This window comes from Podarcis melisellensis (assembly GCF_964234715.1).
Source record: "Podarcis melisellensis genome assembly, chromosome: 4".
Taxonomy (NCBI): domain Eukaryota; kingdom Metazoa; phylum Chordata; class Lepidosauria; order Squamata; family Lacertidae; genus Podarcis; species Podarcis melisellensis.
Genome location: NC_138531.1, coordinates 49,410,528 through 49,433,053, shown reverse-complemented (window position 1 = coordinate 49,433,053; position 22,526 = coordinate 49,410,528). Strand labels below are relative to the sequence as shown.

Sequence of the window (22,526 nt, the reverse complement as noted above, 5' to 3'; positions counted from 1 at the left end):
CTCACAAAGCTCTTCTTTGTGGAGGCTGTTCCATTCATTTCAAACAAGGAGTTCAATTCTACACATGCAAAGGAACGGCCACACAGTTCTGCTACAACATCATTGAAATTACACTGAGAAATTCAGCATAATCTACACCATAAGAAATCACGGGGCCTCATCTCCCAGCTCCACGAGGGCGCCACTTGCTTTCCCATTGACTTCCACATTGGGGGCAGTTATGTGTGCATCATGGAGATGTGCAACACATGAAGCTACTGCCCAGCATGAAAATAAACTCTTGAGCCATCTGTTTGCCCTGGAGCTCAAGGAAACCCATGACTGCGATTCCTCCTGCACTCTAGCATAACTGGCATTTGGATTACAACCTTTGACATAGTACATGACAGCTTTTTACATCTAATAATTTCAAGTTATCTGTAATGGTGATACTCTAATCCGGCAGTGGCTTCACTATGTTCTGTGAGGCGCTAAGGATCAACAGATAACCCCCTTGCAAAGCCCCTCAAACGCACAGGGTTGGCTAGTTTTCCTTTTATGAAGCATTGGGATGGGAAAAACTATGACATTTCAAATCAAAACAGACTTTGACCATGGCTGGGGCCACTTATGTTAAATCAGTCAGGAGAACTCTCCCCTCTCTCACCTTCTCCATGCTCATTTTCTCTGGCATTACAATGATGCAGCGATAGCCCTTCACTGCAGCTGCCAGGGCAATTCCAATCCCTGGTGGACAAGTATGAAGGAAACAAAAACAAGACAAATAGAGGAGTTATTAAACAGTAGCAAGATAAGCAGATGTTTCCAACCGCCTCTCTTTCCCACTTCTAAACTGAGCAACTTTCAACTCTTCACTTTTGAAGAAAAGAAACCAGGGAACAGCTCTTGAAGTATCCCATTGAGGATCTTTGCTATTTGTAGCCAGAGAACATTAAGACAGGATGAAGCAAGCTGTATGATGTGACACTGGATCTAGAGTCCCACACCATACACTGAAAGCACATTCCACATGCATTTGTAGCAAAAAGAAACCTGGGGATTGTAGTTTAAGAGCACTAGGTACTGTACTCTGTGAGGGATAAACTGTACCTCCCAGGATTCTTTTGGGGAAGCCATGTGCTTTAAATGTATGGGGTGGGTGTGAAAGTAAACCTGAGCAGAGTGGATCATGCAGGAGGAAGGTGCAGTAAGTTCTAAAGCAAATCAGAACACAAGAAGCTCAGTTGCCCTTTCTCCCATCTGCCCTGCTGACTGCTTAGTTAAAGCCACCCCACTGGGTTTCCTCAAAAGACATCATCATCATCATCATTATTATTTACCGTCATTATCATTATTATCATCAACTTTATAATAAAGTCTTTATTACTTGCTCTTCACCAGCAGGTCCCAAGTCGAGTTACAAGAATTAAAACAGATTACAAAATAGGTTAGGTTCTGACAGCACACATCTCAAGTGTCAAAGGTCAGGGTAAAGAGGTAGGTCTTCAGCATTCACTGAAAGGTGTACAGTCATACCTTGGTTCTCGAACAGAATGCATTCTGGGAGTCCCTTTGACTCCCAGAACCGTTCGAAAAGCAAGGCACGGCTTTTGATTGGCTGCAGGAGCATCCTGCAGTGAATCGGAACCTGCGGAAGCCATGCCGGACCTTCGGCTTCTGAAAAAGGTTGTTTTCTGCTGCTCCAGAGAAGCGGACACGGAGCAATGGATCCAAACTACAAGAAAGAAGATTCCACCTAAACATTAGGAAGAACTTCCTGGCAGTAAGAGCTGTTCGACAGTGGAATTTGCTGCCAAGGAGTGTGGTGGAGTCTCTTTCTTTGGAGGTCTTTAAGCAGAGGCTTGACAACCATATGTCAGGAGTGCTCAGATGGTGTTTCCTGCTTGGCAGGGGGTTGGACTCGATGGCCCTTGTGGTCTCTTCCAACTCTGTGATTCTATGATTCTATGAAAATGGTTCGAAAACTGGAACAGTCACTTCTGGTTTTTGATCGTTCAGGAGCCAAAATGTGCGAGTTCCAATGCATTCAGGAACCAAGGTACGACTGTATAGTAAAAAAGCCACAAACATCTCTGTGGGGAGGGAATTCCACAACTAAGTGGCTGCCACAGAGAATGCTCTTTCCCAGGCCACCACTTCATGGACTTCTGAGAGAGGTGGAACTGGTGGAACGAACAAATGGGTCCCCTCTGTTGACCTTAACACCTGGAGGGGTCTGTAGGAAAGGAGGCAGTTGTTCAGACATCATGCCCCCTCCGCCTCCTGTCTTCCCTATGAGAGAAGATCATAATGGCAGAGGGGAAGCAGAGCAGTGCCCAAGTCCTAGGCAAGATCTTGGTCCATTCCAAGCCCTGACTTTTAGATAGACAGGATGTGGTGCAGCAATAAAACTGCTAGCGCATTCGCAAAGCTCAGCAGGGTCTGGTATGGTTTCTAATATCAGAAAATTGTTGGCTGGAGCCATGGGGGTTGCTCAATTACGCTTTCAAGATGGCCACTGGTTCACCCTACGACTGCGCAGAGACTTCTGTAGCTCTTTGATCTGAATAAATTGGAACGCTGAGAAGCATAAAAGAACGGTTTATGTTTTTCAAGACTCGGTGGAGTAAGGTTGATGAGATCATAAAGCCTTGCAGCATGCTTACAGGAAAAAAGAGTTTGGAGTAGTCTCTTTCTAACAAGTGAAGCAGAAACAAAGGGGATAATTGTGTTTCCTATAGTACAGGGCATGAAAGCAAATTGCACCTAATCCGTGTGTGTGCAGAACAAAAACAGCACAGATGTTAAGCCCTTCCCATGACTAGTTTGCAGTGTGCTTGTGCTGTGCACTCAGGTTTCATTGGGAATGAATGGCCAAGGCAGCTGTCCCTCATTGAGATGAGGAGGCCGACTGGGGCTTTAGTGTTAGGTGTCAGTGCAAGAGGAGAAGCAAAGCGGATTCAGAAACGAATCACGGATTTCTCTGCTATGGGGAATAATGGGTGGATTTGCCCACCACCCGGAGTTTCCATATCCTGTCGTCAATGGAGTTTTATAGAAATGGCTGCTATATTTGACCAAGATCAAACAAATGCTCAGGAATACAATGCAGAGCACAGGAGCAACGCACACTGATTTCCACTGCTGTGGGTGAAGTGAGAGACTTGCTGAAGTGCACAGAGATCGCAAGGGCTCCATCTTGTGCCTCCTCCTCCTCCTCCTCCTCCTCCTCCCAGTGATCTCATTCAGCATGCCAGGGCAGAACAAAACGAATAGGATTGAAGACGTAATCCCTTTGGGAAGCACGAAGAGACACACTGACCTGCCGATGGGATCTTCTCACACTTTAGACTGAGGAACTGGAGAATAGATCCTTTTGGTGCATTTACCCAGAATGCATATACAATATTCATATAATTCTGTATGCATGCATGTATATATTATGTGTGCATATTTAAAAATAACTTTTGGGTTAACTTAAGAAAAAAGTACTTTTATTATTTTTGGTTTAATTCTTTGCTACATAAAGCCTTGCTTCCTAAATGAACCTGCTGCCTGTATATGCAGCGGTGACAACTCACGGACATCTTCATACGGCTCTTAAACCATTACAGACCTCGTCCCTTGGAGAAATCTCCATTTGTGAACCTTTCCTATTTTAAAATTTGTGGTTGTCCTTTAAAGCTGTTATAGAACCGTGTGCACCACTTCATCAGCTCCAAAGCACACATATTTCTTCAATAATGATGATGGTGATGATGATGTTGTGGGGAGAGAATGATCAAAGACAAGCAGGGCATTGGTGTAAAGGGGATCCATGTAGCAGAGCATCCATTCTATGGAGGTGGATGATCAAATCACAGTACTGGCACAAATGTAATGTTAAAGATAAAACAAAGGGTATCTTTTGTCATGTGGAAAGGCCGTTTTAAAAAGCACAAAAGCTATTTGCTTCTCCTCACCTGTGTTTCCTGAAGTAGGCTCAATGAGTGTGTCTCCTGGCTTCAGAGTACCAGCTCTCTCTGCATCTTCTATCATCCTCAAGGACATTCGGTCTTTGACACTTCCTCCAGCATTGAAATACTCACACTTGGCCACTGGAATTTCACATCAAGCTCACACATTAGAACATGGACTGAAGATCCCTTATTACTGTTGTTATCACGTTTTCTAAGAAGTAATTTTGTTTGTTTTTTTAAGACACTGGTCCCCTCAGCCTTCTACACAGAGCAGTATCATACCACTAAGAACCCCCTAAGCACCCTGAAAGCACAGTTTGTTAAGGGTGCCGAGAAGTTTCAGGAGACCCCTAACAATTCCCAAAGTAGCTAATAGCTCTTATCGTGGCTAAAAATAAACTATTTGTAATAAGGCTTTGGTTCCCTTCTCTAGATTCATTTACCTCTGATCTCAGTTAGCACTGCAAAATATTGCTATGTGTAAATAGCAGGGACCCTCCAGCTTGTATGCCAGTCTTGGACCTCCAGGGTTCCTCATTTGGTCCATGAGGCTTTGGGGGGTAAGCCACGCCCACTCACCCTTCGCTTGATGTCATACAAGTAAGGACAGGTCTTAACTGAAAGGGCTCAAAGCCCACTTTCAGCAGCTCCCAAAGCACCCATTTACCTCCGTTTCCCAGCATTCTGCACAAATCATTCCTTAGTAGGGTCTGTATGTTTAAATGACCCTTTTTTCCCATCACTGATACTTCGAACTCCTGTAACACAGCATACAGGAAAAAATCTGACAAGTGGAATGAAAGCAAAAGGACACTCACAGAGCTCACACTTCAGCCCATGGGCTTTTGAAATCTTATTGACACGGACCAGAGGGGTGTGTCCAATTTTCTCCAAAATAGATGACAGAATCTTTGGTTCTTTTGGACTGCATTAGGAGAAAGAACAAAATGGAATATTTTATGGAACAAAAAAAGTTTTTTGTGGAGTTTCAAAATAAACATTTTTATATATTAACGACTAAGAGCCACACAGCAACATTTGAGGAACTTGTTTGTTTGTTTGTTTGTTTGTTTGTTTCAGCATTTCTATAACATTTAATATTTTAAATATCTCTGTTCACCATAAGGTCTCAGGGCAGATTACATCTAGAATGAGATAATACTATATTGATCAACATTCACAATGATTTTAGATTCTTCAAAATACATTTGTGTGTGTGTGTTATGAGTACAGTATGTATGGTGGATAGGGATGGGAGAATCTGTTAGTTTTAGTTTCTCTCAATTTCCCTCCCCCCACCCCCAATCTTCCATTTTCCACATTTCCATAACAATTGTGATTTTTTATTTTTTTTAAAAAAAAACCCTCATGAAAATTCACCAGTGTATTTGTGAAAAAATATCCTAATGTACACATTTGGGCATGTAGTTTTTGCCTAACATACACATTTTAAAAAAGCAATTTCCCTTAGTATAATACACTTTTGTACACATTCCTTGGCTGTAGTGTGGAACTGAAAAATTCAGATAAGTGCGAATTTTGAAGGATGGCTGTTTTTCAAGTTGTGCACTGTTTGAGAAACTGTGTGTGTGAGGTAGGTTCCACTTTAAATGTGAACCAAATTGAATTTCCTCCCCATCCCTAAGTGTGTGTGTGAGAGAAAGTATTAGCCACTTTGGTCACGCCCGCTGCTGGCTGAAAAGGGTTAAACAGTGCTTATTTTTTTCTTTAAAAATGTTTAGGGGTACTCTCATTTTCCCACTCTTATTGAAATACTGTCCCTCAATGAGGCCAAACTTAGATTCACAAAATGTTTAGGGGTATACAAACCCCTGCGTCCCGTCAGGAAAAAAGCACTGGAGTTAAGCATCCCTAGGTAAAGACACCTATAGAGCTCCTCTAGATGAAAGGGGATCCTGGCCAAATCAGGATCCTTCTGCTGAACAGAGGAGCTCAACAGTGGCGTAGCGTGGGTTGTCAGCACCTGGGGCAAGGCAAGTAATTTGCACCCCCTAACCCGTGGATTTGCACCCCCTAACCAGTGGATTTGCGCCCTCTAACCCTAACCCCCAGATGTTGCGCCCGGTGCGGCCGGCCCCCCCTGCACCCCCCACGCTATGCCACTGGAGCTCAAAGCATGTACACCTGTCTGCATGCAGGGTAGCAATGCGTGCCTATTGAGCACCTGATCAATGGGTTATGTGGCAGGCGCATGTGGGCAGCTCGGAATGGGGCTGGCCTCTGTAGAGAATGCACAGTCTGACTACTAGGCTGGGTTTCGGAATAGGGATAGGGGACTATGCTTATTTCAATTCCATGTCACATTTGCATGTTTTTACTCATAGCTTTTCCAGTTCTAGTTCCACATGAATCTTTGTGGGGGTTTTTAATGCTCTCAAAATATGTATTGCAGAGGGTTGGCGTAGATGACACTTTGGTTGCCTTCCAAGTTTACAATTCTGTGATTCTGTGTACTTAAATACTTAACTACTATAAGAACACAGGAAGCTGGTCTGCATAGTATTGTCTGCCCAGTATGCAAATGTAATTTAATAATAATAATAATAATAATAATAATAATAATAATAATAATAAAGCTAATGCTCTACTGCTCAGCTACAACCCTTTCATGGGTATTTAGATAAGTACTTTCCTCTCAAAATACGGGTTGAAAATGACCATTTATATCTGTGTAAGCTCTGGTTGAACATCTGGAGAAATGCAAGATTTGGTGGACAGCAAATTAATCCAAGAGGTGTGGATCAGGCCTTTTTTTGTATGAGAAATCACAGTTTTCCAATCCCATAAATTTGGCACGGCACAGCTTCTTAGAGAATATGTAAAAGAGCTCCCTCTAGGGGCTTTTCTTTGAATTAAATGTTTTGGAATACTCTTAGGGGACTGGAATTTATCGTGCGTGTGCTTTGAAACTGACTGCCTCAGCAACTTGCAGTTTTCATTTCATGTATGAGAAAGGAGCAACATTCAGCAGTGACAAATTTGCCAGACAGAGAAGAACGCAATGTAAAATCTTGGAAAAAACAGTTTTCTAATTAGCAAAATTATCAAGAAAAATGAACAATGTTTTAAACTGATATTAATCGTACCTGAGATGTTCCCCTAACTAAGTGCTTATGATTCTCATGCAACTCCCACATCCCACAAACTGCTTCAGATCACAGTATCCCTTCGTCATGGTAAAATAATTCCACTTTCCCCAGCGACGATACATTGCTTAGCAGTGAAAAGCGATCCTAAAAAGAAGTCCTTCCTTGAGAAAATTGCGCCCCCTCCCCACCTGAGCTAGGTAGGTATGTCTGGAGATTTATGGTGCTTTAACATTTAGGACATATTGTACTTAGAAGAGATAGAGCTAACATTTTAAACAAACAAGTCACCAGGATATCCCAAATGACTTCTAAATCCTCCTGCTTATCATTAACTCATTTTACTACAGGAAGCATTCGGTTACAGATCTATGTTATCTTGAACAGGTTCGAGCAGAAAACTCTGTTTTACTTTGTGAAGTGTAGAGCTCTTGCACACCCTACACATTTAATAAAGAAGAACAGGGTTTCTTTCTTCCGCCTTCCTCTCTTATAGTTTAATGATTTTTTAAAAAATCCTTACAATGGACAGCTAGGAAATCCTTTGGTGTTGCTAAATTTGATGGTAGTTTGTAGATCTTGGCAGAAGCAAGAGAATTTCATTACCCTCCCCCCAACAATTTGCTTTGGTTTTGTTTTGAGTCGTGAGATGGAAATAAGCTACTGCTCTTAAGCGTACTGGGCAGTTGCAAGAAGGTGCACCAGTTATATTGTAAAAAGAACACATTGCAACAACCAATGCTACCTTATCTAATGACATGGAAGGAATGTCTTCTTTTATTTATAAAGCCCCTTCATAATTGTTCCAAAATTAATTCATTTATGTCAGATTGAGAGAATAAATCAGCCCTTTTGCCCAAAAATGCTGTTTTCTCCGATTCCCTTTGTTATGAAACAAACAGGACCCCCAAAAGTGCTTCTGGTTTTTGAGAACTACAGTGGTACCTCGGGTTACATACGCTTCAGGTCACAGACTCCGCTAACCCAGAAATAGTACCTCAGGTTAAGAACTTTACCTCAGGATGAGAACAGAAATCGCGCAGCGGCAGTGCAGCACCAGCAGGAGGCCCCATTAGCTAAAGTGGTGCTTCAGGTTAAGAACAGTTTCAGGTTAAGTACGGACCTCCGGAACGAATTAAGTACTTAATCCAAGGTACCACTATATTTCTAACAGCCTTTTTTATACGTGGAAAGGCTGAACTAAGCACTACTTCCAAACTGCTGGTGCAGGTGGGTCCTGTGACAGGGGAAGCCGCAGCTCTGCTCTCAGACAGATCACCTCCCCGAGCAATTTCTAAACAGATTTACTGCTCTTTCGCTTATGCAGTGAATAGCTTTTATCATTTCACACAAACCAGCTACCATGAAAGACAGATTAGAGGGAAGCCTTAAGGGTGCCACTCATTACTGTTTACATTTTGAAACTCAGATGAGAATGAGTCTGTGCCACACTGCGGCTGCTCTTCTCAATCTCTTTTAAATGTAGGACTTGTCCACATTACCACCTTAGAGCACAGTGCAGTTGTTTCACTTGTGTGTTTCACAGCACTCTCTCTCTCCCCCCCCCCCAGCTGTTCATGTTAGTGTGGCTTCATTGATGTTTGCTGCCGGGAAGGAGATGTATTTACTTTGTGCAAAGGTATTTGCACCTTGGCTGGAGATGAATTAGGAACTGCTTAAGGGACTCCGAAGGATGTAAAGCTGGTTTGAGATACAATGCTTCGAACAGCAGTATTTCACAACGAAGTGCAGGACAGATATGCATTCTGAAGAGTTGTGTGAACATGGAATAAAACCCCAGCAATGGAAATGCAGTGAATGCACAGTAAATGGGAGCACACATACAACCATAGAAGTTCTGGTTCAGTGACTTGGATGGTCATTTCCAAGTCTCCCAGTCTAGAGACGTAGGGTGTTTTTTCCCTGCTTTCCCCATCATAATAAATGCAGTTCACAGGGGGTCACCATCAACACCTCCCATTCTTGAGTAACTTCTGGGTTCCAGCACCCTGGCAGATCACACTGCAGATGTCTGCCCCTCAATTGGGGGGGGTGAGGAGGGGAAGAGGAGGGACCAACACTCCAAGCAGCACCAGGCTGTGGGATCTCATCACCTTTTTAATTCCCCACAATGTCCTTGACCAAGCATCACCTTGGAGCACAGTGAGGAATTAAAAGGCCCAGTCACACAGCAATACTTGGGAAACTGCCACCACTGGCAGTTAAGCCTACCTGGGCTCACTGACAGAGGAGTAGGCCCACCCAAAGATACTCTGGCCAGGGCCCTCAAATCTGAAGAAAGCCTTGGAAGACCAACATACAATGGAAATCATGTATGTTCCTCATGGGAATCTGAAAAAGGTTCCTTTGACACTTTGCAATGTCTTCATTTTGTAATTCAAAAGCTGAGAACCAACAAAGAATAAGAAGCCACCCTGTGGACAAATTAGGCTCATCCAAATTAGGCTCAGAAGGAAATGACCAGAACATTAGTCTCTAGTACCAACTTGGTGTCATCCAGATGTTTTTAAACTGTGATGCAAATGATTGCCCAAAACATCTGGAAGGTACCAGGTTGCCAAAGGCTTATATAGGTGATTATGCATTTGGTTTACTCAGATGTTTAACCAGATGTACATGTACATACGTATACAGATAGATGTACAGGTATAGAATATATAGTATGTGTGCAGCTTAAGTACTGTATAGCATGCTGAATTGAATATCAATGATGAAAATATTGTAGCTAAAAAAAGAGAGGGGGGGTTGGAGGGAGGGAATCTAGGAGTGGGGAGTGAGAATAAGGGACTGTACTGTTCGCTAGTAATAGTGTGAAAATCCTAATAAACTAGATTGGGGGGAGCATGAAAACCACATGCTGAATCTCTGATCTGAAACTATATTGGAATATGGTCACAATACCACTTATGAACATCTACTTTGTGATTCATACAATATATATTTACGAGGAACCTGTCAAGGTGGGAGTGGACATTGAGAGGTAATTTTTAAAATTCTAAATGCTACTTACATAGGCACACAGCTGTGAGGTGACTCTGAGATGGGTTTTCCTGGTTTCCATGTACATCTGCTGGGCAAATTAGGACGAATCCATGTGTTGCTGTTGTTAGTTTTGGGTTCTGGGTTTTCAATATCTCCATTGAGGAAAGGGCAAACCCTGATGGTTTTGTTGGATGTGAAAACAGAAGCCATCATTACCTACAGAAAGAGAGGAAATTTGTGGAAGAATATGGATAAACAAGTTCAGTTCTTCAACTCTAATGGGGGGGGGGTTTGAAGTGTCAGATATGTGCTTATTAATGTATTTGTTACAATTTCTGGCATGCTGTCTTTGAAAAAGGAAGTAGTAAATTATTATTTTTCTAAAATAACTGAACATTAATTAATGTGACAAGGCCCATCAAGCTCACAAGCCAGAAATTCAAGCCTAGACTCTTGCAAATCTCTATGGAACTCAATTGCATGGCAGCCACAGAGAATTGCCATCCTGTCAAATCACTTCCGATCTTCACGTTTGCTATGAGTTTCCTCTCTACAATACAGAGCCCTGTGGCATCTTAAAGACAAGCAAATTTATTGTGTATAAGCTTCTGTAGACTACAATCAACTCCATCAAATTCATTAAGTGATATCCCAGAAGCACAAACTCTGGGGGTTTGGGGGGGGGAGGGCAGAGATTGTAAACACTAACAGTGAGGCCAAAGAGAAGTGAAATGCAAAAAGTAACAGGATGGTCATAATTACATAATTAACACTATTCACAAAACAGTTGTTGATAATCTAGACATCCTAGCATTAGTAAGCAAATTAACATATGTAGCATGATTTTTTTGAAAACTAGCTAACTAAATAACTAACAAACCAACAAACCCCACAACTGTCCCTCTCGATGAATTGCAATTTCACACATTCACATTGCAACTTTCCACAGAACTTCCTTCGTTCTAGTTTTGCCACTTTCAGCTACAGTTAAAAAGTTCTCCTGGTGGTTTTTTAATATTGCAGTTCCTGGTGTAATAGCATTGCCGCTGCACTTTCTGCGTTTCCTTTCCTTGTGACTTCACAGCTGATCTTGCCCCCATCTCAAAAACAAAACAAAACAAAAACAACTATGTATGTTTACTCAGCAAAACAATTTATGCATCAGATCTAGTGGACTCTAGTCCACACAAGATTTATGCCATAGTAAATGTGTTCATCTTTAAACTGCCACAGGACTGTTTCTTGCTTTGTGTTGCAACAGACTAATACAGCTGCCCTTTTGGAAATAATCTCTACCAAGAATGCCATTCTCAGCTGCAGACACTTGTGAATTCAACCAGGTTCCATGGTCCTGAGTGACAGGCTAGATAGAGAGCTCCAATGCTCTGAGAGACGTCTTCAAGATTATCTTGTGTTTTCCACAATTCACTTCATCCTGAGTTCAAAGGTATGATTAAGAAATATCTACAAGGGTCAGACTATGGTTAAATCTGAAGTAATTGCAGGTTATTGACTTCAACAGGGCCAAGGTACAACCAACGGCATCTTTACAGGGTATCAACAACCTTAATTGCTTAAAAGTTATACAATTTGAAGCTGCTGTGAAAGCTTGAAAGTAAGGGATAGTTCACCCTTTCGTGAAGGTTTTGACATGCCAAGGAGCTGCTCTTTCAATAAAGCAATTCCATTCCATTCTTCACATCTGTTACCTTTAGAAAGAAGGCTGCCAAGGCCTGAAATCTAAGAATGCAGCTTCCATTGTGGATACTTACCCTGACTTTTGGCTAGTCATGTTAATTCAGGGAACAAGCAAACCTGTGTACTACACAACCAAGCTTGATTTTGCTTGAGCAATTTCCTAAGAGTCTCTTGCTATTTTTTTTTAATGTTATTATTTGTAATTTTGGAAAAAGATTAACCCCTCCTTTCCACTTTTGGAAAAAGTGTCCTACTTTACTTAGTTCAATATTTTAACTGTCTATCAAAGATGAAAAGCCTTTGGGTCCAGTAAACTATGGGCCAAAGACTTTAGTGTATTTTAGGATTTAATATGTAGCTTCTCCATCCAAAGGCCATTTGTGTGGGAACTAATAATTGATGGGAACTTTGGCAGGTGCGGAAGGGGAGTTTAACCCTTTCTTCTCTTGTCATGGTCCTTGGTCCTGAGGCACCCCTCCTTTGAAGCTAGTATTTGCTTCCAGGGGAGTTGGATGGGAAATCCCATTGACACCACTTTTCCGCAATGGCGTCATCCTTCATTTCCCCATACTTCCGCCTAGCAGTGCTACTGAGGCTTTTAGTGAAACTTTGCATCAACTAAAGGCGCAGAGTCCACGCAGAAGCCCATGTGAGAAACAGAAGACAGATTATACCTCATATTCCTTTAATGAACTCAGGTGCGAAGTCATTGCCCTCTTTTTGAATCCCAACTTGGGAATCACAGGTGTAAAACGCCGCCGAAACTCTGCCAAGTGATAATTGCTCGGCAGTTTGCCAGGTGGCACAAGTGCCACAACGTGTATGGGACTTAGTCAGTTTTGATTATCACAAGTCTGTGATCATGAAGGCTATTGTGAGTGATGTCATTTGCGGAACGCTATAGGAACACGGAAGTATACTAGTCTGGCTATACAAAGCCTATCTTCCCTTTGCTGCTTGCTTCTGTGATTCATGCCTTGGCAATCTCCCTGGCCTACTTGCTATTTTACGTAAGGCTGCCTTTGAAGAGTGTTCGAAAATTCAGTTGGTTCTAAGTGTGGCTGCACACTACCTGGTGGAATTGAGCCAATGGGAGCAACTTAGCAACTGTGTCGAAAGAATTACAATGGCTTCCCCTTTGTTTCTCAGAATAAATTATTATTATTAATAATAATAATAATAATAATAATAATAATAATTTATATTCTGCCTATCTGGCTGGGTTTCCCCAGCCACTCTGGGTAGCTCCTAACAGAATTAAAGGCACAATAGAACATCAAACATTAAAAACTTCCTTCTAAAAGTTAGATAGTTGTTTATTGCCTTGACATCTGATGGGAGGGCATTCCACAGGGCGGGTGCCACTATTGAGAAGGCCCTCTGCCTCAAAGTGCTGGTTTTAACATTTAAAGACATATGTGGTCATGGCCCAGATTACTTTAGGGAACAAAGTGAGCATTCATATACCAAGGTTATCTGAGGGAGCCTTGCTCCAAATCAGGGGTCAGATTGGGGACAATGATGAGCAGGGCCTTCTGCTGTGGTGGCACCGTCACTAAAGGAATCATCTCCAAAGAACCCAGTTCAGTACTGAGGATAGTTATAAAAAATAAATTACTATATATTTTAGAAAGTTGTTTCTGTTTATTTGCTATGCAGCTGGACACCTCCAAAGATGTCATAACAAAATTTTGCACAATGGTTCCTGAGATCAAGGAATTGGTTTTTGTCTCTGTTTGGATGCAGCTGGATGCCATTTTTAATGAAGACGGCAGACTGAACCTTGCTAAACTTCTGATATGTTTGTTTAGGAGAGTTGCCAAACAATGTCAGATACAAGGCTACTAGTGTAATATAAATAAATTATCTTTCAATTTATTTTAACCACTGGTTTATCCAGACAATAAGGATAGGTGAAGCCTGGCTGGGATTGCAGCTCTATTGGTGTACATTTATCTGGGAATAACTCCTTTTGAAGTGGGACTTGTTTCTGAGTAAACATGCATAGGATAGCACCTATGGAAAGGCGTCTACTGTTCTGTATCCAAAATACGCCACATCTTTGCAAGAAAAATTAAATTAAATTAACTGCAGCAAATCAAGGCATCAGATGAACATTGACTGTGCATTGGGGAAAACCAGTCTGTGTGTTTAAATGCTGTATCAGTTGTGTATTTGCCACATATCAAAAGCACAATCAGGGCATGGGAGTCACACTGCACAATGGCACAGTAAGTATGCTGGTGTTTATGACATTTGGCACTGTTCCCTGGTTTCCAAAGTGCAATACACTCCGGAACATGCACATTCTCTCAGATCCTGACCTCTCAGAACTGATGTAGTGAAAGGTGCATCAGATACAACCCTTTGCTCTGCAGAGCAAGTCACAGGTGTATGTGATACACCCCTCACAGTCACCTGCACCAGCCATCAGCCTACTTTGGAATTCTCTTTGCAGATAGCATGTTATCACCAAGTACATGTTCCATCTTCCAGTTGCCTCTATATTGGAGATTGCTCCTGTGTGCTTAGGCTACACTGGTTCCCAGTAGGTTTCCGAGCACAATTCAAAGTGTTGGTGCTGACCTTTAAAGCCCTAAATGGCCTTGGTCCAGTATACCTGAAGGAGCGTCTCCACCTTCATTGTTCTGCCCTGACACTAAGGTCCAGCGCCGAGGGCCTTCTGGTGGTTCCCTCACTGCGAGAAGCCAAGTTACAGGGAACCAGGCAGAGGGCCTTCTTGGTAGAAGAAGAAGAGTTTGGATTTGATATCCCGCCTTTCACTCCCCTTCAGGAGTCTCAAAGCGGCTAACAATCTCCTTTCCCTTCCTCCCCCACAACAAACACTCTGTGAGGTGAGTGGGGCTGAGAGACTTCACAGAAGTGAGACTGGCCCAAGGTCACCCAGCAGCTGCATGTGGAGGAGCGGAGACGCGAATCCGGTTCCCCAGATTATGTGACTACCGCTCTTAACCACTACACCACACTGGCTCTCGCCAGTGGCACCCGCCCTGTGGAACGCCTCCCACCAGATGTCAAAGAGAAAAGTAACTACCAAACTTTTAGAAGACATCTAAAGGCAGCCCTGTTTAGGGAAGTTTTTAATGCTTAATAGGTTATTGTATTTTAGTGTTTTGTTGGAAGCTGCCCAGATTGGCTGGGAAACCAATTATTATTATTATTATTCCTTCTTCATTCTACATACATTCTAGCAGCATAGGTTGTGAAGTCTGAGCTAGCCCTCATTAAAAATTACATATCTCTCCAAGTAAAAGATACAGGTTTTTAAATTTTTCATATGTGATACAAACCAGATTCTGAGCATGTTGTTGTCAGCAAGCCCTTGGTTTAAAAGAGACAGAGAGCTAAAAACATCTACCCAAGACTGACTTCTTCCAATACTAGGTCTGATAACTAATGTTGACATTATATTAGTCACATTTTTTAAAGGTGTAGCAGCCAGAAACAGCTCAAGCAACCAGGAAATGGCTGAAGAGACACACCTCTCTGCAATGTGCAATGGTCAAAGGTGAGGATTACATCCAACCGTTGCAAGATGCCTGGTAATTTTCCAGAGTTCTGCTATCTTATGCATGTCTACTCAAAGGTAAGCTTCCCTTAGCTGAATACTGCGTCTTCAAGGTGCCCCTTCCCTTGCCCCAGTCATAACAAAGCAGTACAAGCTCAGCATTTGGTCCTTTGGATAATTTCTTGTATTACACAAGTAGCTAAATGCTGCGCCAAGAGGCAATCCTAGAGTTGCACTTTGAAGGGTGCTTTTAAAATAGTTTGGAAATGGCTGTTCTCGTTTTGGATCCGTCAGCTTTCGTGGTGGAAACTGGTGACTGCCTAATGTAGAAAATTAATCCTGGGGAACTGTGAGCAAAGTCACTTATGCACAAAGCAGAGATAAGCTTAAGTATTATCAGTAGCTGGCTTACTTAACCAGAAAAATAACCACAGGGGACACAAAGCAGAATGTTTGCAAACAAAGCTGCGCTGGGAGGGTTGAGAAGGCCAGAATCATTTATCTTTATGGGGGGGGGGCAGTGAAGTATTGGGGGTGGCATGACAGGGGGGGAGGCTTTGCAGCAGCATATATTACTGACATATGCTCTCCACTTCCTTGAACGGTTTTGTTTCCTCTGAATGAGAGTGTTATTAATGGTGTCTGTGTAATAACTATTTTATTTATAAATATACATGCAGACCATGTTGGATGCAAAGTGACACACCTATAGGAGGCAACAAGGTTGCCGAATCTGCTCTAGATGCTCAGGAAAGAGCCTGCACCCTTGAGTGCATCATCTTCAATCAGCTCACAGTTCTGTGCCTGCAGTCTCTGGCTCCCACAAATGCAAACAACAAAACTGGTTCCAAACTCATTTCTTTCCTCCCTTAAGTTCTGAAGACTGCAATCCACGTGCCCTTGCATGGTAGTAAACCCCACCAGTTTGGTGAGGATTTATTCTGAGTTTACTTGTATATGATTGCACCGGAAGCGTGGTGTCACCGCCTCAAATTTTGATGCTTATTTTAAAGGCAAAAGAGATTCCCAGCTATCAGGGAAATAAGTCTGGTCATTAAACATTAAACTTCTTTTGTTAGATTACATTTATTTGTTTAGTCTGGCTTTATTAGAAATTGTTACCATGCAAATGATAAAACACATACACTATAGAAACACACACACACACACCAGTAACGTCTTTTCTATTTGGTCAGAACAGCTCCCACAAACTAGGGGAAAGATGGACAAAAAAAAAAAATTATGTCTCATGTAGGTAGAAGTTAAGGGTGAGTTGTGGGTCTGAAATATTTGAATATTATTGGTCTATTACCCAATCCAGGACATGTGATTTCATATAATTTGAGCCAAACTTTAAGGCATGTGCTAAATACTTTTTTAAAAAAACAAAAAAACTCTGAATCAATATAAATACTTTTTAAAAAAATACTACCAAGAATTTTTTTTTACATTGTTCACATTGTTGTAAACAAAAATCTGCCCTTTTCCCCTTATGGGGTACCCAAGAGCCCATATAGAGTCCTTACATAGGTTCCCTATTGGTAGGAGAAAATAACAGAGGCCAACAAGAGAATATTGAGAAGCAAAGCAGCTAGTAAGCCCTCAAAATTCCTATCACAACATTGAGGGTACAATTATATAAAGAACCCTAAGCAGATTCACAACTGCTATGGTATGCTTAAGGACAAACGTAGTTTGGAAGGTGAGTCAGTTAATTTGTGCAAGTTTGTGATTGTTCACGTTGCAACTGGTAACTCACAACTAAGCACATGGAATGCTGCAGTTTCATCGCATGCAGAAGTCTGGCAACCTATTGAACAAACTAGCCACCTATTCCCATCCAACCTGCAGTGGGTAGCAAATAACCAGCTACTAGGAAAGTCTTCCACAGTCTTGCCTCTGTCAGATACAGGTATGGGCAAATCTGTCCATTTCTGATTCCTGCCGTTTCTCACTGTTTCCCATTTTAAGTTCAGTTCTCCACATTTCCACATCAGCTTGTAATTCTTTTTGTAAGACAAAAAGTCCTTATAAAAATTTATTAGGCTTGTAGTGTGAATTTATCCTAAAGTACACAAGTTTGTATGCCATTTCCCCCAATACACTCATTTTTGCAAAACAATTTTCCCTAATATAATGAATTATTGCATGCTATCGCCACTAATAGGTGCATTTTTATGAACATTTTGTTTCAGTACGTGCATTTTTGTACACCTTACAAAAATGTAAACCTCACTCCCCCTAAAAAAAAAAGCTATTTGGAACAAGTGAAAAATATGGTAAATGTGAGGTCCTTCTCCCTTAAGGTTTGAGATGCTGTTTCTTTTAGTGAAACAAGGCAGTGTATTAAAAAGACAAACCAAAGGGTCTTGGGACAGCTAAATGCTACATCCACCACACATTTTTCTCAGTTTTACCACTATCTTAAGATAAGTTTTGGCCACCCTGATTATTTCTCTGAGTTATCTGTCTGGGAGACACTGCCACATTCTACTTTCAAAGAATGCCTTCCCCATACTTACCAGAGAAGATCCACTTAATTTACTTGTAGCACAAATTTGATCCCAGGAAGAATTGGACAGTTTTGTACACTATATATTCTTTGTTGCTCTTTGTATACCTCCTCAATGGAAATGTTTTTGAAGTAAAATTAAATAACACTTCCTTTTTAAAATAATGCTTTGATACTTGATATCTGATGGCTGCCATGTTTGGGCTGAGCTGCCTAAATAATTTGATAAATTTGCTTGTGGCATCTTGCAATGGCAACTATTTGCAATAAACAGCCTGTCTCCCTCTGACAACTGGTTTTGTTAGCTGGTTTCTGTACAGCATGCATCCTTGTCCCATGCTTGCAATGGTTTGGTGGTTTTAAGCAACTCTTGTGTTATCCAAAATTTGTCTATCATCTCCTACGTTTAGATATTTAAGCTACAGAAAAGGTCCATGTGCAAATAAACAATGCAATTTCTTCATAGCAAAGAATGAAATAATAAGAAATCACAAGGTGGAGGTGATGGGAAGAGTGCTATATTATATTAACAGATATGGAAGACACTTGGAAGGCATTAGTTTAAAGTTTCAAATAGTTTCACAGGAGGCCTTTGTCAATGTTTAAGTAGCTTTAGAGGTAATAAACTGATTATTTTGATTATAGGGTTATGTGATAACAAGTCTGAGGGGCAATAATATTTCTTAATTTTCTGCAGAAATCCCCCAAGTTCTATCAAATAAAATAATAAAGAAGGGTTTAGCATAGTAGTCCTAATATGAAAATCCTGGAACTTCTAGATTATTTTTCAGTAACTTGCATAAAAATGCTCATTTTGCAATCTCATCCACCTCTTCAAATGTCAGATAATCAGTAAACATCAATCAAGCAAGAAAAGAAAAAAAGCCACAGACATAAGTGAATCAACACAAAGGATACTAAATCCATTAAAAGGGTGAACCTAAGCACTGAGCTATCAGAAAAGACGACTCACCTGTCTGTCACCTTGCTTGCTGAGAGTGCCTCTTAATGCTTTTGACTGCTCAGTTATATCTGTGTCTATGATCCAGGAAGCTGATAAGCCTCCTTAGAACACTGCTCAAAGCACAATGATTGGCTCCTCTTGACCCACATCTACTTATTCGTATTCAAAGTACAATTACACTCCAGGTAGCACTGAGCTGCACGTGGGATATGGATATTTTTCCAGCACTCGTTCTCATGCCTAAGTTCAGTCAATCTTGATTGCAAGAGAACACAGAAGTTCTAGAAGAGAAAGAACCCTATCCCTGTTTGCCTGTTTCGCTCCCTGACATTGTAGAACCAGTGTTAAATTTCTAGAAAAAGAAGTGCTGGAGCTCACCATGAATGCTGCTCTTGTTCTCTTATAACGGCACTGGTGCCCACCTGAGAGGTGACAGAACTGAGTTCCAGCTGAAAAAAAGCCTTATGTAGAACCATCTCTGTTCAAGTGAATGTGCTTCAGATAAAATGAGAAACAACCAAGACTAGCCAATTTCTGTTAACTTTTAAAAGGTAGCTCCTTGATAGTGGTCTCTTCCAGATAGCCTGCTTACTGCACATTCAGCCAGTATGGTGTAGTGGTTAAGAGCGGTGGACTCGTAATCTGGTGAACCGGGTTCGCTTCCCCGCTCCTCCACATGCAGCTGCTGGGTGACCTTGGGCTAGTCACACTTCTCTGACGTCTCTCAGCCTCACTCACCTCACAGAGTGTTTGCTGTGGGGGAGGAAGGGAAAGGAGATTGTGAGCCGCTTTGAGACTCCTTCGGGTAGTGATAAAGCGGGATATCAAATCCAAACTCCACTCCATCCTGATGGGTTAACCCCAGAAATTGTGTAGAGGCTATATAGCATCATGGATTCAAATTGCAGGAAAAGAGATTCCAATTAAACATTGGGAAGAACTTTCTGACATTGAGAACGGACTACTATGGAAGGTGGTTGACTCTCCGTCAGTGGAGGTTTTTTAAACAGATTCTGTCACGGATTCTTTAGCTGTGATACCTATATTATGGGGTTGGGCTAGATAGCCCTTGGGACTCCTTCCAACTTTGCAGCTCTATGAGTTTATGTATAGTGGCTTGTCTCCCATGTAGTCTTTGCATTCTGGTCCCACCAGCTGCTGCCATGTAGCCCCTTCCCTTCCACCAGAATAACAACAACCTGCAGCATACTATGAAGATGATAAATGTTATTGTACTTCTTCACACAGCACACTGTTAAACTGTGAAACTCACTTCCGCAGGAGGCAGTGATGTGCACCGACCAAGATGACTTTAAAAGAGAGGGCTGTTGATTGCTACTATCCATTCCACTTTATGTCAGTGGAAATATGTCTAAATGTATCATATGTCTAATATGTATCTAGGGCGTAGAGTTCATAGACACCTCCCACAAGGTATTTTTATGCATAACAGTAAAAATTGTGTTGTAAGGTTATATAACCCTTATCTTTCTTTTACGTAACAAACAAGCTGTAAAATGTAAACAGCCCAGAATTGATGGGCAAGGGAGAAGCAAGATTATGCGGATATAACTAGCATGTCATTTAACATTTGCAATCTCGTTGTGGTTTCTGTTCCCTGGAGGGTTGGGTGTGTTCAGAACTTCCACTGGCATCAAAGCTGCCAGAAAGAAAACTCACTGCTGGGGTGTTTTGTGCATTGGAGCACTCCTCCCCAACTTTAAGTCCCTCAATATTTAGGTCCCATCATCTTTGACTATTGGCCATGCGGGCTAGAGCTGATGGTGACTGTAATCCTGCAACATCTGGGTACCCAAGTCTCGGGAAGGCTGCATTATAAACAGGAAGGTCGCCTCTTTCTGGCAAGCTTCTGAGGTCTTTAACAGGCAGGCAAAAACTCCTAATAGGGAATTGCTAGGGTGGCGAAGTTTCACCCGTAGCATTTTGGCCTATTGTTCAAGGCACAGAGCCTCTGCCAGGAGGCATGGGGACAACCTAAATTAAAAAAGTTTGGTAAGGATCACCTCTCAAGAACAGAGAAGACAGAATGTAAGGCTACTTTAAGGATGTCTGCATTAGGCCATCTAGAGCTCGTTCCTTGAAGTTTCCTTGAAAACACACACAACCAGTTCTAACCCATTATGGGACACTGATCTTGTTTTTGTCATTGTGTGTACTGGCTTGCCTCCCAAGTAGTCTAATGAAAATTATAACCATTTTCCTTGCATAGAGAGCACTTCTCAATGTAGTCTGTTCCTCCGCCAAACAGCCTTTTTCTCTAATGTCAACCTGCAGTTCCCACCCATGGGCTTTAGTCCTGCCCTGTGAAGCAACAAATCTTCTGCATCTTTAACAACCCTTCAGATATCAGAGGACTGCTGTCATGTCCCGCCTTGATCTTCTCTTCTCCACACTAAACATATCCAGCTCTTTCAACTGTTCCACATAGGACTTGATTTCCAGACCATGCTAGTCATCCACTTCTGAACACCTTAGTTTGTCAAAATCCTTCACAAAATACAGCACTTAGAAGTGAGAACAGTACTTTGCATGTGGCCTGAGCCATTCAATAGAGAGCGATGCTGATAATGTAACCTAAGATAGAATAAGAAATGCCATTTACCACAATTGGCATATCACCCAGAGTATGGGAACAGTGGGCGGAAACAGACAATATACAGTAAAACTGTAGGCTGTTAGAAGGCTGCTACTCAAACACATGCAAGCTAATGAGCAAGAAGGGCAACTTTTCAGATTTGTTGTGACGATAATGCCACCTATTTCTTTAAACAAGAATGGGAACTTTGGGTACTGCCTGGAAGTTCTGTTTAGTCTCATGGCTAATAATGATCACATTTTATTCCTGTGAATTTTTACTACCCCTTTTGCTGTCTTATTCTAGATTAGATCCAGGTGGACTTTTTGCACATGCCCCGAGTAATTGCATCTTTCCTTTTGCTTCTTCAAGGCTCTTAAACCATAAGCCATAAAACTACAGTTAAGGTACAGATTAGAGTCCAAGGGCACACACACACAGACGCACACACACTGCTATACTCTGTGTACTTAACCACCTTGATAAGCTTTGAAACCTATCAGTTTTGAATTAATTTTGGAACTAAATGACAAGGGATCTGTTTTGATTGTACAAATAAATGTCACCTACTGGTAGGCTGATATATAGTGTTCTGAAATTGTGGGTGCCTGATCTCTCCAATCTGCGGATCTAGCAAATGTTAGAATTTAATCGAGGTTTGGGGTGTTGAGACGGGCGCCAGACGCCTCTAATCCCTGGATCCAACAAGTGTTAAAATCTAATCAAGTCAAGGTAGCTTCCAATGAGGTGATACACTGGGTGGTATACCATTAAGGGAGTTTAAAGTGTAATTGTGTTTTAGTATCTGTTTATGAATGTGTGAGTTCTAATGCCTTTTCTAACTTGTCTGTTAATTTTCTACAAGGAAACTGTATTTTGCTGTTTGTTTGTACATCCGGGGACAGGTGTCTTAGTTGTTAGGAGTTTGTGGGTGCCAGGCCCCTCCAACCCCTGGATCCAGAAAATGTTAAAATCCAATCAAGCCAAGCTAGCTTCCTCTGAGGTGATAATGTGCCATTAAGGAGAATTAACTGTCTCTGTAGGGACGCAGGTGGCGCTGTGGGTTAAAGCCTCAGCGCCTAGGACTTGCCGATCGAAGGTCGGGGGTTCGAATCCCTGCGGCGGGGTGCGCTCCCGCTGCTCGGTCCCAGCACCTGCCAACCTAGCAGTTCGAAAGCA

General features: G+C 41.8%; 1 protein-coding gene across 3 annotated transcripts in view; it reads right to left on the bottom strand.

The window, feature by feature from the left end:
* The window catches only part of LOC309368742 (cystathionine beta-synthase-like), a 30,479-nt gene extending 11,644 nt beyond the window's left edge, over nt 1–18,835 (bottom strand). The window contains exons 1-5 of one of the 3 annotated variants that reach the window (XM_081909039.1): nt 18,761–18,835; nt 10,077–10,264; nt 4,757–4,863; nt 3,942–4,076; nt 647–726 (exon numbers count right to left, since the gene is read on the bottom strand). In XM_081909039.1, the coding sequence (XP_081765165.1) occupies nt 647–726; nt 3,942–4,076; nt 4,757–4,863; nt 10,077–10,261 (507 nt within the window). In that variant the 5' untranslated portion in view covers nt 10,262–10,264; nt 18,761–18,835. Of the gene's footprint in view, nt 1–646; nt 727–3,941; nt 4,077–4,756; nt 4,864–10,076; nt 10,265–11,344; nt 11,416–12,420; nt 12,472–18,760 lie in introns of those variants that run through there. The other 2 variants (XM_081909037.1, XM_081909038.1) reach the window with 2 other exon arrangements.
* Nucleotides 18,836–22,526: the final 3,691 nt, after the last annotated feature.